This window comes from Suillus subaureus, assembly GCF_016647635.1.
Source record: "Suillus subaureus strain MN1 chromosome Unknown BJ212scaffold_23, whole genome shotgun sequence".
NCBI lineage: Eukaryota > Fungi > Basidiomycota > Agaricomycetes > Boletales > Suillaceae > Suillus > Suillus subaureus.
Window position 1 is genome coordinate 469863 of NW_024538579.1, and position 14428 is coordinate 484290.

A 14428-nucleotide genomic window follows, 5' to 3' on the forward strand; every position below is an offset into this window, starting at 1 on the left:
AAAGGACAACTATGCAGGCATTGGAAAGACAAAGGATTAGGCCAAGAAACTTGCAACTAGCAAGTTACTCAGGCCTTCTGTTTCTTACAGCATTCAAACAGCAACACACATCCATGTTTCCTCACTTACTACATCAACTGCTGTGTCAAAGATCACAAATCAGAGTTCAGCCAGCACCAATCCTGGTCTTCCCCCTACTCCTGCACACAGTGTCAAAGAGTCAGACCAATCATTACTGGATGACAATGATTCACTTGAGCATGAGGCTGCTTACAATGCCAATAAAAAGACTCAGGCTGGTGATAGTGCTAGATGCATGACTTCAGTAAGTCCTATATTTTTTTTTTTCATTTACATGATGCTCACTCTTACCTGAGGATGTGGTTAAAGTCAATATGTTAAGGTTGCGTGCTCAAGGGGGTTGGATCACAAGGGCTTGGCCTCAGCTTGTACGCTGTGCCCCTTTCCCAAGTATGTGCCCTTAATTTCCGGGGGCTAGAACAGTTGTCCGGAGTTTCCAGGATTTGACTAGGGCGGACAATGGATGTCCAGATCTGAAATGTGAGATAAATCCGATGGACATCTGGATGTTACCTGGGCAAGCGGATAAGACTAATCCAGACAAAGTCTGGACTAGAAACTAACAGAGGATAGACTACCTTTAAGGTAGAGTTGGAAATGTAGTCAAGGATGCAATCCTAAGACTCAGAATATGACAAGAGACTTATCTCGAGTCTGGAGGACACAGGAATGAGCAGGAACTAAGATGATATTCGAACTGGAGTATTTCCAAGAGTTACAGGAGGTTTATATACTGTAGGTATCATATAGGAATCAGTCAGCAAACATAAAGGCTATGTACGAAGCATATGCAAAGTCTATTAGTAAGTAGGACAGATCACAAATAATGAACACTGGAAATGAAATGTATGTAATGGATCAATAATCAGAAGGGAAACATGGTTAACCGGAGTCCAGAGACAGGGGAAGTCTAAATGGGGTTGGGTGCTGATATAGGGTTTGGATTCCAGAAGGAAGACAAAGATAGATCAGATCATTTGAGATCCAGATCTTGGATCCAGATATCTGGAGAAGCAGATTTAGAGTTGAGAGTCCAGAATGGCATATGACACAATAGCTTATCATCTCCGCATACCTCATGCCCAGTGTGTGCACCATCCCAACAAATGGCAAGGACTGAATCATTGTCTTCCCCTCCTCCTTGTACTCAACCATCAAGGGCAACTGCCAGGATTCCATGCCATTCTGAGCTCATGTTGGATCTATCTATGGAACTTTATGAGCTTGGTGATACTGAGGAGGCTGAGGATGAAGCACCCTCTGTGCCTGTAGTGGGAAAAGGCACCAAACACCTCACCACTTCAGTGAGTTGTCACTTTTTCACAATACATACCTGTCTGACTTTTTTTTTTGCAAAATTTAGACCAATGTTGGTATCAATAGCAATCATGCACCTGCTTCAAAATGAGCAAAGACAGAATCACACACCACAAGTGTTACATCTCACCATGATGGCAGCAGCACTAATCATTGGTACCAGAACAATGATCTTCTGGATGGCTGTCAGCACAATAACACCTGGTGTCAGGTATTCATACTCACAGTTGCACACTGGGCTGGTGGAGATGTTGAGCTGTGGGACCCTGATGACCATGAATCAAGGGATGTCATGCAAGATATCTGGGACCATATATACAAGGATAGGATTGAGCATGAAATCTCCAGTTCTGGCACTGTTTTGAAAGTAGTAAGTCTATCTTTCTCATATTGTTTGAGTCTACTGAAGTTTGAAGGCCAAACAATGCCTTATGGAATGGCATGGAGGGTTTGGCATTGCCACTTGTTCTATTCTTACAGCATTTTTTTTTTGATTTTTTTATGCACAGGACACTGATTTCCTGGATCCAGAGGCTCACAAGGAATTTTCATGAGCCATGCTGAAGCAAAACCAGCTTATATTCAGGGATAATGCTGGGCTCACTCCCAAGGTAAGTAGCATCATTCATTACTATTTAACATCAATTTTAATTATCCATTCAAAGGCTTGGACAGGCATGTGGAGGGTCTCCTTCACACTCCAGACCTTTGCATCCCACCTCAATTTCACCTACAACCATGTCAGAATTCCTAATCTTGACACCAAAGCAATTGGTGCATGGGCCACCTTTACCCTTGCTGTCACTGCAGTGAGTCATGTTTTATTTCTGTTGTATTAGTGTTCTTTATATTCTCACAGGTGTGCTGTATTCTTCAGCTAGTCATAGATGGGAAAATCACCTTCAAAATCATTTCAGAAACCTGCAGCAAATGCACCAAAGCTACAAAGACAGGTGATGCAGATATTTGGACACCCATCATCAAGAAGGGCGAGCAATTCACCTTTAGCAAACTTGTCTGGGGGCCTATGACCCAGAAATTCATGCAGCTCATCATAGTGCTTCCTGATGAGGACTTTGTGAGCATAGTGCAAGAGGCACAGCAGTATGCCAAGTATCTAAGAAGTACTGGGAGCTCGAGGATGTTGTGCCTGATGAGGACAATGGATTTGCTGACCTGTTTGCATTCCATTAAAGGTAAGTTTCCTTTACTCTCACCTTTAATATGTGTTCATTCACGATGGGTATAGTATTCCATACCACATTTGCTTGTTTGGACTGGCTGCCACTATCTACTGCATTCCAGGCTCCTTGCCATAACCACCCATATTCACCCATTAATGATTGATCCTTCTTACTATGTCTATTGATGTCTTACTTTCACAGTTCATACTTATTTGCCTCTTATTGCATCTTTTTAGTCTTGCTGAACTTGGAGCTTATTTGTCTTATTTTACTAAAATTAAGTGCTATTAAGTTGTGTGTCATCTCAAGACCAGATGCTTTGATTGAGACACTTGTATTAGCATAAGACTGTCTTATTTTGTCTTAGCTATTAAAATAAGCTCATTAAGTTAAATTAAGAGGCGTGTAATTTTACTGATGTAGTGAGAATTGGCATGCTATTTTGTGGAATGAAATGGGCTGGTTCCTTCTTGATGGCAGGAATCCACTACCATATAATGATACCCTCAAGTGCTTCAAGGAACTGACATTCAGACAGGTTAATGAGGATTGCAAAGAACCAATGTTGAAGATCCTGGATCAAGGAACTGTGTCTCATCACACTGAACATTTTGTTTCTGAAACTTGTCACTTTCTAGTCGAAAAGTTAATTTTTGAGCCATAGTTTTACTTGTGTTTAGTACTGCTAGACTTTATCCATGATGGACTCATCATATTTGTGAAAAATGTGGTGTTGAGTCATTGCCAGTGTCACAGTGCAGACAAAGCTCTTCATGGACACACAGGCAGGAAGTCATAAATAAAATGTGCAAGCTCATGAATAAAACACACATCAGCAAACTGCCAATTTCATCACAGGTCTCACACTAAGAACAGGTTCCCACAGGCCCCACAAGGTTTCACAAGCAAATCAATATTTGGTGATAATTTGGTACAAGGCTACAAGAGCAAACAAGGCCACAAGTGCTACAGATTGTACAGGTGATACAAGCGCTACAGGTCATACAGGCTATACAAGCATGTATTGACATTTAATAAACACTATAAACAGTATATATTCAAGTCTCAGATTCGACCCTCAAGTTAGCTATAGAGTTCTCAGTACATACATACTCAGAAAAAAACTAGTGCACCATACTTGCACTGCCAACCCTGACTCTGCTGCCAGTGGTAGAGCCAATAAACATTGCAACACCATTTCTCTTCTGTTCAATGTGCATGCATCCCACATTGAGGTTAGCTGTCAACAAATGCATGTTTGCAGCTTCTATGTGACAGTGATGGAGGCTAATAAGTAGCATATGGTGCTCCAGAATGCTATCTGCTAACTTTTTTGGAGCTTGACAAACCCTGCATTTTGCTTTGGCTGCCTCAAGTGCAAGGTCAGAGTTGTCATGATTATCCGCTTGGTTTAACAGTTGGAAGTCGAAGTCCTTGGTGTAACGAATAAGAACAATCAAGGTCAGAACATAAGGATCTCAATGGCACATGAACTCACAAATAGTACTGGCCCTTTGGGTGAGCTATGTTCCTCCTTAACAAAGCATGATCCCAGTTGAGAAGATAAGTGATTTCGCCTGTTGTGAGAAGAGACACTGTCTGTGTAGTGCTCAGATGATGGGACATCATAGGGTCTTTGAAGGTGACAGTTGAAGCACCTGTATGAGCATGGGGACCAAGGAGTAGAGGAAGCAAAAGAAAAACTGTGAGACAAAGACAGAGCTATGGAACTGCAAGGAGAAGAAGCTACAGAATCCTCCATACTATGTATCATGTATGTAAATTCTAGTATGATGAGTGTATGAGCAAAGATTGCCAATAGTAATAAGTGGTGCATGACTTGTCACCCATCATTTCACTATGTCATTGTCAATAGCATGTCCAAAATGTGGCAAGATATCCAGCAAAGAATCCAGCATCACTCGCCACCTCAGTCAACCTCAGTTATCTTGTCATAGTTCCATTCATGATATGGTCAACATCTCCCAGTTTATGGAGTCAGTTCTACTATCACAGTGATCCCCAGATCCAGATCCTCCCTGTCTTAGTAGCATAAATTTGGATGCCTGCCATCACGACAGGTCTTTGCATTTTGATACTGGTCTCCATACAGACATCAACAGAGACTTCTTTGAGATGGAAGGAGAGGAGGTCATGAGCAAGGAGGAGTGGTTCCAAGGTGCTGGAACAAGTTACTCTCAGGATGGCTTAACATTCTTGGATCTTTTTGATGTGGATGAGTATGCAGAATACAGAAAGGACAACTTATTCTACCCATTTGCATCAAAAGAAGAATGGGAAGTTGCTGATTTTCTTCTTCATTCTTCCCCTAGCATGGCTGCAATCAATGAATTTCTGGCGCTCCCAATGGTAAGTACTTTGAGTCTTTGCAAGTGCTAGCACTTTCAGGCATTATAAACTCACAATTCTGGGGCCTATTATCCTTCTTGCACTCTTACTGATTGTGTTGTTGCTTAACAGATCCATAAATTAAACCTGTCATTCAGTACCGCCAATGAGTTGTGAGGCTGAGCTGAGATGTTACCCAAGGGACTGAGCTGGAAGTGTCAAATACTCAAATCATTCTATCGTACAAAAAACCCAATCCAACTTTTCTGGAGGGATCTGGTTGAATGCTTAGAGACTCTCTTCAGCAACCCTCTTTTCCATGACAAGCTTGATTTTGTCCCTTGTTGTGTGTACACAACTGCAGCATGGCTTATACATGTTTATTCAGAATGGCTGATGGGTGACTCTGCTTGGGAGTTCCAGGTACATATACTCAAGCCCAAAAATGTGTGGTGCCTCACATAGGCCCTGCAGAGTCAAGTGCCCAGAGGTGCTACAATTCTTGGCACTATTCTTTCCTCTGACAAAGTGAATATCACAACTATGACTGGGGCAAGGGTAGCTCATCCACTTCTTCTTGGCCTCGCTAATATACACATGCATACTCATATGAAACTGTCATCCAGGGCATTCCTGCTCATAGCACTCCTCCCTATCCTGCAATACCTACACCCTAATAAATGGATGTGTGGTATTCTCAAAGACTGCCTCATACACCAGTGCCTTTCCTTCATCTAAAAGCCCTTGATGATCATGGCTCAAATTTGAATAATGATGTTGGATCCTGTTGGACATATATGACATTGCTTTATGCCCCTTGCAGCATACATTGTTGATACCCTGGAGGCATGTATGCTTGCATATGTGCATGGAAAGACCTCCCCATTCATGATGGTGTCATATCTGGAGTTTGGCAACAACTTTCATCATCCTGAATGCACACACTCTATCACTCTCAACCAGCTTGCCAACATACAAGTTGATCCAAATGACCTTGAAGGTTATTTTGATGCATGCACTGCATACTATCTAAATGGTGTCGATAAGCCCTTCTGGCAAGATTGGTCATCTGCCTGTCCCTCAGTCTTTCTGATTCCAGAGGCCCTGCATCACTGGCACAAGGAATTATTTGACCATGACTGCCAATGGTGTATTGTGGCTGTTGGAGTGCAGGAACTCGATTTTCAGTTCTCAATTCTGCAGTCAATCACAGGCTATCATCACTACTCTGGCAGAATATCACAACTCAAGCAAGTCATGGGCAGAGTCCACCACAATATACAACATTACATTGTTGGTCTTACTGTTGGTGCAGCCCCTTGTTGATTTGTGCCCTTATGGATGTCTGCTACATGGCACAATCCCCTTCTCTGGATAAGAATTTATTAGCATCAATCAACAAATCCCTCTTGACCTTTCATACAAATAAGGATGCTATCATGACATTGGGCACACAGATGGGTATGAAAAAGCCAATTGACAATTGGTTTTTTATACCTAAGTTGGAGCTGATGCAGAGCATTACTGCCAGCACATGTAAGGTTTGGGCCCTCATCCAGAGGTCTGCAAATGCCACTGAACACACACATGTGTCCAAAATCAAGGACCCTGCACGACGAACTAATAACAATGATTATGACCCTCAGATTTGCCATCATTTGGATCAGCAAAAGAAGCTGCAGCAGTTTGCAATTGCTATGACTTTGAAGAGTCATGTTCTTGATCCAGGTATTGAGAAATCATCTGAGGACAAGGGAGATGATGAAGACATCAATGAGCACAAAGAACTTTCTACTGATTCACGAACTGTGCTTTTAGAGGAGTTCAACCACACCTATATCACCACTAACTACTTCAGCAAAGCTAAGATGGCACTTACTATATCTTGCAGACCTAGCCCCTATCCTCCTTGAACATTTATTGCTGGTAATACTGCTATTCATCTCAACTATGATCCAGCTCACACTGGAATGAAAATTGACAACATCACAGATGAGTTCAGCATACCAGATCTCTACCATGCTCTTTCATGCTTCTTGCAACATGATGTGAGAAACAGAGATACAATTCATGGTGTCAGGATTTCAAGAAGATCACTGATTGACCATCCTTCTACTCTGCCTTTTGACCATGTTCAAGTTTGGCACATGGTTCACTTGCAGGAAGTTTCCATTCACAATTCTAGTGTTGTCTTACTAGCACAGACCTTGCATGCCTCTCTGCTGTGTCCTGAGTGGCCGAAAGGCTGGCAATATGCTGTGCTTATTAACATTGACAAAGAGTATGAATGACCTCAGTCAGGATTAAATGGTGAGTCCTTTTCTACCCCTATCAAGCTGGCTGAAGTGCAACTTCTTGGAAGGGCACACTGTCTGTGAGATCCAGCTTATCACTCACCCAATGGCCCAATGAGGTTTTCATGTCACTTGGCAAGATCAGTGCCTATGCTATGTGCATAACCTGAAGGTTGGGACAGTTCATCCTGTCACTGGGATGCATACATTAAGGTGTTCTAAGCATTCTGATGGTACTCTAGTTGGTGACATTGTTCCTCTCTGGCAAATATGTGCTTTCCTTAGTATAATACCTGAGCTGGGGGCTGTAGTGGATGTGCGGTTGACAAAGGTGACTTCCATGCATTATTTCTCATCATTTTTTTTAAACAAGTACTTCAACAAATAGCTTTATGATGCACTGTATTATGCTTCACACTAGGATAGATAAGCATGTAAAATACAGTGCTCAGATATGTTTTCCGATAATCCTGATACATATGCCTATCTAAGATAAGGGAATACATGGGCAAATAAGTGGTGGAAACATGCTTGACCAACATTGAATGTGACTACTCAACAAACTGCTAACATGCAGTCATCCCTGCTATCCCAGCAATCTGATATTGACAATTTATTGCTATGTGCAATGATCAGCTCTGTCAGTATCCCTTCTGGAGCATGCACCTTAGACACCATACAAGCTCTCCTCAAGCATGAGCTTAAAAATCACCTGATTCATGAAGGCACTGGGAAGGGCATTAGAATACCATTGTGCAACTCCATATTCCATCAACTCATTCCTAAAACTACTCTTTAGTTACAGGATATCAAAACAATCCAATATGACAAAACTGGACCACCTGCATACTCCAGAGGTGAATGGAAATTTCACCACAGGAAGAAACAAGCCAAGCATACTCATAGTGCAACACCTGTTACTGAATCAGAGGACAACAGTGCAGAGGATAATTGTCCAGAGGATGATGGTACAGATGTTAATGACACAGAGGTCGAGGGTACAGTGATGGGGGCTTCTTTTGAATCCATGGTCCCTGGCCAATCTGAACAAGAAACATGGGGCTCCCAAGAGTATCAGCCTGGATTGAAGAAAAGATGCAGGCAGGAGCGCATTACAACTAAAAAAGAATTCCAACACCTCTTCTATACCATCCAGTATTATCTATGTCACACACTGAAAACTCACCTCCCCTTCAACATCCTGGACTCTAGGGGATCTTGGTACTTTTGACTTTGCACTAAAGGACACGAAGAAAACATAGGCAGATGTCCTATCCTTTGTGGAGCACACCTCCAGTGATCTAGCCAAAAAGTGAGACATAGCAGTGTTCTGGGGCTCTATGACTAAAGCCTACCTCATTCTGAGAGAACAACTGTGGTGTTGATTTGTCATTGGCTTTTTGATTTGTGCAAATTAGCTTTGCGCACATTACTTTGACTGTTCTGGTCTAATCACATCACATCCATTTCATATTCACAAAAATACTGGCCCTATATGACTCACAGAGATGTTAGGTACCCTCACACGATTAGATAGTTATCATATGGGTTTCAATCTGACCATTCACATGTGCAATGCTGCATGCATAGGGACACATTTAAATCTAGCAGATGGGGTGAAGGGCTGGGTGAATAACAATCATAATAATACATATTCTGTCATGGAGGTTCTGTGGAAGAGCCATGGGCTCTTCTGTTGTGGGACAGTTTGTTATCGTGTTATCAATAAGGGTGGAAAGGAGTATGCTTTAAAAGACTGTTGAGTGATGGAGAAGAGGATGCTTGAAGCCACCATCCTGGAGATGGTCAAGGGTATCCCCAATGTTGTCCAACTCGGGGACCATTGGGATGTGTATTATGATGGGGAGCCTGACTGCACAGCATGCATTCGCAGTCAATATCACACACACAATTGGGACGACTCATCATTTTGCAACAGATTCCATCATCGTATTCTCTTGTCTCCCTGCAGACAACTGCTCTCTAAATTCAGCTCTAGACAGGAGCTGCTCACCACCTTTTGTGCCTTTGTAGTTGGTAAGTCTTCTTATTGAGCTGGTTCACATTGACTAATTATTTTCAGCTCATTGCATGATAATCAAGATGTGAGTCTTACACAGGGACCTCAGTCCCAACAACTTTGTTATTCATAATGGTATTGGCTACTTTATCAACTTTGATCATGCCTCAATCCTTGTGGAAGGCAGAAGTAGCACTTATTCACATGGTACAGTAAGTTTCAGTATATAATCTGGTTAGCAGCTCTTAATCTCGTTCTTTCAGGGAACCATGCCCTACATTCTGATCCATATTCTTCAGGCTATGCTTGATTCAGTCCTGCATGGGGTCAATACCAATGTCACAGACCAGGATGCTCATCTGAACCATGTGAACAGCATTGAGGGTGGCCAAGACATTAATGCTGACATGGGACTCATTGAACACTGGTGTGGATAACACAACTTGGCTAGATAGTTGTTAAAATACCTAGCCAATATATGTCTACTAATCCTGCCTAGCTGCTACACTTACAAGCAAGAATGTTCAACCTGAGGGATCTGCTGTCTAGTCAAGTTCAATAATCAGTAATACACAAGGGGTCAAAAGTCTGAAGGTATAGGATGAAGTCTGATGCATGAGAAATCAGGTCTGCAGGTGTGGAGATGGCAGGAGAGTAAGGGAAAGGATGGGAAAGCATCAGGACTAGCTTGGAGATGTTAAGGAAGATCAAGTGAATGAGTGACAATCATGTTGGGTCAAGGAGAGTGGGTAAACAGGTATATTGCAAGGGTAACTCTAAGGACAGGTATGGGGTGACCAGTATTGGGGATTTCTCCCTCCTACTAAGTGGTGCTTGTAATTCTGGTCGCCCAACCCTATATAACTAACTACATGAAAATCCAGAGTCCATAGGCAAAAGCAGTAGCAAAAATGCAGGTCCAATAATATGTAGGTAAAAGGCCATGAGGTACTGCAGCCAGTGTGAATCCATGTAATAACACTGTCTACTCAATCAGTAATGGGAAATAACTGACTATGCACCAGTGGGGTTAAGCAGGACTGGACTGGACATGGTAGGATGAGTGCGCAGGATCTCCAAGCGGGTCTGATGTGTCGGAGATGTGAAGATAGTAGGAAAATGTCGGAGATGGGTAGGAGACATGTGGACTGGCTGGGGATCACAGAATGGGGTTCTAGCACACTAGCCTGAACATGATTGTCACACCAGCCCAGCAATGACCTCAAGTCACTGTTTTATATTTTTTTCAAATTCATTGCCAAGTATGATGGGCCACATGGGCAATTAGCACCCACCTGGTCTTGGCTCTGCCTTGGGCAAGCACCTATGAGGCTTTGGGCAAGGTTGATACCCATCTAGCTTTGAGTACAATTTGTTTCACAAAGATGAGGGTCTTGACGCAGGGTAGATTCTTGGTCAATAGGACATTGGAATACTTCATGGAATTCAGACCCATCATCCAGGAATGGAGCTCCATAATTTACTGCACAAATGTGCCCAAAAACCAGGTGGAGATGACTCACACTGGAGTCCTCAATGTACTCAATAAGTATATGTGATCTCTTGATGAAGAACTGCCCTTCTCAGGAAGGCCCCAGAGTCCTTGTTCTTCTATAACAGTATCCCAGAATCCTCAGCCTTGCACAGCTTAGCCTCCTCCCAGGCCATCTGAGCCATTACCCTGTCATTCTGCTCATCTTAGTACATCATTGGCCCCTCATCCTCCAATATCCTCAGCAGGGCCTTCCAAGCCTTTGCCTCATTCTAGCAACTAGATGTTTCTTCTCAGACACCCTTAACAGGGCCTTCTGAACCTTTGTCACCTTGTCATTTCAAACAAAATAAATGCAAAGAGACAAAACAGTCCTGAGAAGGCATCCTGATCTTTCTTTTGATGCATGTCCTGCAATGCTCTTTGTGAGTGCTGGCACTTTGAGGCATTATGGACTCTCAACATTCTAAAACCTACTAGTATTGTATTCTCACAATCCTCATCCTCACAATTATGTATTCACTTGCCCTTGTGACAATCCTGAAGTTTTTTGTTATGTTATTCATTGTTGTCAATTTGCTGTACCCCGCATGCTTATTACATTTGGAGCTGTGTATTTTTACACAGTGCTTATGCTATTAGTTTACAAATATCAGCTTATGTAATACCACTCTATAACTATTAGTGCTAATGGGAAGCAACAGGAAAGTTCAACCAAGCCTCAATTTTTTCTCCTTGTTGTTTGATGCCACCAAGGAAGAATGCCAGGCATTCATACAATGTCAATGAGGCTACTCAATCTAGTGCAAGATCTACTCAAGGCCAAGGTGGGCACACAGCACAGCTGCAAAAAACTGGTGAAACTTTAGTGGCTTCATCAAGGAAAACTTGGAAAGAGACCACTCTTGACATCAGTGATGCAGAAGACAATCCCATGGCTCCTTCCCAACTCCAGAAATCGAAGAAAAATGCAATGGTGCATAGTCAAAGTTTCAGTATGAACTGTTGCAAGCTAATATTCTTCCAGGCTACTACTAAGACTCAGTGTTCTGTTGGAGCCAACAATAAAGTCAGTTCAGAAGCCCAGCACTCTGGCACATCTCTCTGACCAGTCCCACACAAAATGTTCTCTTCAGGCAGGTTTGGGTTTCAGAAGCCTGCATCCACTAGCAGTCAGAGCATCCAGAAGGTAACACAGTCCAGCAATTGTACTCTTGAGGAGGCTATAGGTAAAGTGGCAGAGTCTGATACCAGTGATGATGATGGGGATCAGGGCAGAATTGACAGCAATGATGAACAAATGTATGTCTCCTGCTACCATCTGGTCTGTCTGTTTTCACATGTACCCACTGCAGGGATGGGGTTCAACAGATGCCAAAGGACACAAGCAATATCACCATGTTTGGCCAGCATGAAGGGAATTTAAGTGATGAGCATGAAAATGGAACTCAGGATGATCTTAATCCTGACAATCTCAATCCTGACAATTTTAGTCTGGACAATTTTAATCCAGGTAATGATGAAGATTTTAATAACCAGTCCAACACTCCAGAGAAAGACTTTGATGGTGATTCTAATGATGAAGCTGAGGACAAAACAGAGGAAAGTGTTTTAAATTTTGTCTTAGATATTCACCTTATTATATTTTCTTTAGGAAGTTTTTGATGTGCTCGAGCATCATCAAGTGAAGAATGGATGGCGTAAGGCTCCTTCACCAAGTTTTCTATTGAAAGCAAAACCTATTGAATGAAGATGTGCTTCTGGCTGCTCCAAGTCTCCTCATCAGCTCTCACCTCAACATGTGGTGTCTGGGTCTTCTGCTCTAGTGTGGCATTCCAGACATGAGTGCTTGTTGCATAACATTTCTATATGCTCAAGGTCTCCAGTTCAGCATTCTGCATCACTGAGTAGACACTCATCTGAGTGTGCTTCCTCTCACATGCATTCTCCTTATACACAGTCAAGGTCTCCAGTTCAGTGTTCTGCATCACTGAGCAGACATGCATCTAAGTGTTCCTCCCACATGTGTTCTCCTCTCACATGTTCAAGGTCTCCAGTCTGGCATCCTGTATCACCTCGCAGATATGCATCTAAGTATCCTCCCCCCTGCATGCAGTCTCCTCATTGGCACTCTCCATCTCAGCTAAGCACCTCTTCCAGGTTCTCCTCTCAAGGACACTCTTTGTCAAAGCCTGCTTATTGGTCAGATCATGCAAGATTACCTGTTCATTCATGCTCTCATAGTGCTACACCTGACAAACCTGATTCATACAGAAGTAAATGAAAGACCAGGACAGCTCAAGAGGACCCCACAAGGCTCAGCTTCTACCCACCTGCTTGGCAAACATTTTTACAGGCTGTTCTAATGCATCCTGTTCCAGAGCATTGAGATGCACTACAACTTGCCCAAGAAGTCATCAACATTGAATTGTGAATATACCACAAGAACAAGATTATATTGGATAATGGTAAATAGATTCCTCACATGGCCTAACCCCTTCACAAACCTCATCTCGTTTTTAGGTTATTTTCCACAGTACCAGACACAAATGGCATGGCTGGTAAGAATTTTGTTAATTGATGAACAATGAGCTTATAATTTCACCATCAGCTCTGTGATGACTTATTTACATTCCGCACACAGCTGAAGAAAGTCATTGTATCCATCATGAAAACATCCTATGGCATCTTCCCAAAGGGCACTGTGGCATGCAAGGAGATGCAAAAATGTGTCACTGTGAATGCCACTAAGCTACTAAAGACCAGTGATTATCTTCATACTCCTGATTCATATGATGTATTGTTGCTTCTTTACTCCTCCCAAGGTGGTCACTTACTATTAGTTTTATAGGGCAGATAGAAGAATTTTGTCTCACAAGCTCTCAAGGATAGCTGCCTCGAATTCTACTACAGCAATAGCAAGAAGGCCCTCAAGAACACAGAAGAATTTCAATGTTCAATACCTGTCAATGGGCTGCTTCTTGTGGCTGTGATGGTACACCATGAAATTTTTCCATTTTTTTTCATCGCTGATGGGTCAGCAGATAAAGGGTGTCATCACTGGATTTCATGAGACCAGCACTGACAAAGTCCCTGACCTCTCCACAGATAAATGTAGGGCCAACTTCAACTCATTGCAAGAGTCAGTAGACAACCTCATTGGTAATCCTGAACATGGTAAGGACCTTAAAGAGATGCTGGAGGAGTGGGCTATGATTGGGATGGGTGACTGTTATTTTGATGATGACAATGTGGGAGGCAGTGATATGGAGGATGTCAATGTCATCTTATAATCTAGCATACTCTCATTCATCATTGTGTAGTTTGTGACAATCAGAACAGTTGATACATCCCTTACAAGCCTGTGTAGTGTACAGCAAGCTACATAAGCTTTACAATATGTCTTGTCTACATAGCCTGTGTTGTCTGTACAAAGGCACAGATTGTAATGCTTGTGTACCTTGTGAGACCTTGTGACAAACCTGTAAAGGAGGGACTTCCTTGTGTGACTGTAGAGCTTGTACAACCCTGTACAAGCACCAGCTATGGTGCACATCACTTAGGCACCACAAATTGTGTGCAGAGGCCAAATTGGCTCGAAGTTTGTAACCCTAACCCTAACCTCTAGCCTATTATGGTAACCCCTATGGTGTGCTGCAACATCAATGCAGAGGATGGAGAATCTGCTTCA

The 14428-nt window shown here is 42.6% G+C and overlaps 4 protein-coding genes across 4 annotated transcripts; all 4 read left to right on the forward strand.

Annotated features, from left to right (window-relative positions):
* Nucleotides 1-1289: 1289 nt before the first annotated feature.
* On the forward strand, nt 1290-2745 carry BJ212DRAFT_1301014 (uncharacterized protein; the record flags this gene model as incomplete). Its single annotated transcript, XM_041333074.1, has 6 exons — nt 1290-1385; nt 1610-1768; nt 1974-2009; nt 2064-2207; nt 2258-2594; nt 2648-2745. 6 exons carry the CDS (start codon nt 1290-1292, stop codon nt 2743-2745), a joined length of 870 nt encoding a protein of 289 aa, XP_041191395.1.
* Nucleotides 2746-5741: 2996 nt separating this feature from the next.
* On the forward strand, nt 5742-6693 carry BJ212DRAFT_1447829 (uncharacterized protein; the record flags this gene model as incomplete). The annotated part of the gene is made up of 3 exons (XM_041338454.1): nt 5742-6252; nt 6321-6641; nt 6680-6693. 3 exons carry the CDS (start codon nt 5742-5744, stop codon nt 6691-6693), a joined length of 846 nt encoding a protein of 281 aa, XP_041191396.1.
* Nucleotides 6694-8991: 2298 nt separating this feature from the next.
* Nucleotides 8992-9682, forward strand: BJ212DRAFT_1301016 (uncharacterized protein; the record flags this gene model as incomplete). Its single annotated transcript, XM_041333075.1, has 5 exons — nt 8992-9077; nt 9198-9262; nt 9309-9330; nt 9355-9457; nt 9509-9682. The coding sequence occupies 5 exons, from the start codon at nt 8992-8994 to the stop codon at nt 9680-9682; spliced, it is 450 nt and encodes a 149-aa protein (XP_041191397.1).
* A 2178-nt stretch (nt 9683-11860) lies between these two features.
* On the forward strand, nt 11861-14030 carry BJ212DRAFT_1301017 (uncharacterized protein; the record flags this gene model as incomplete). Its single annotated transcript, XM_041333076.1, has 9 exons — nt 11861-12039; nt 12093-12345; nt 12392-12437; nt 12898-13013; nt 13119-13205; nt 13275-13298; nt 13349-13502; nt 13617-13732; nt 13782-14030. The coding sequence occupies 9 exons, from the start codon at nt 11861-11863 to the stop codon at nt 14028-14030; spliced, it is 1224 nt and encodes a 407-aa protein (XP_041191398.1).
* Nucleotides 14031-14428: the final 398 nt, after the last annotated feature.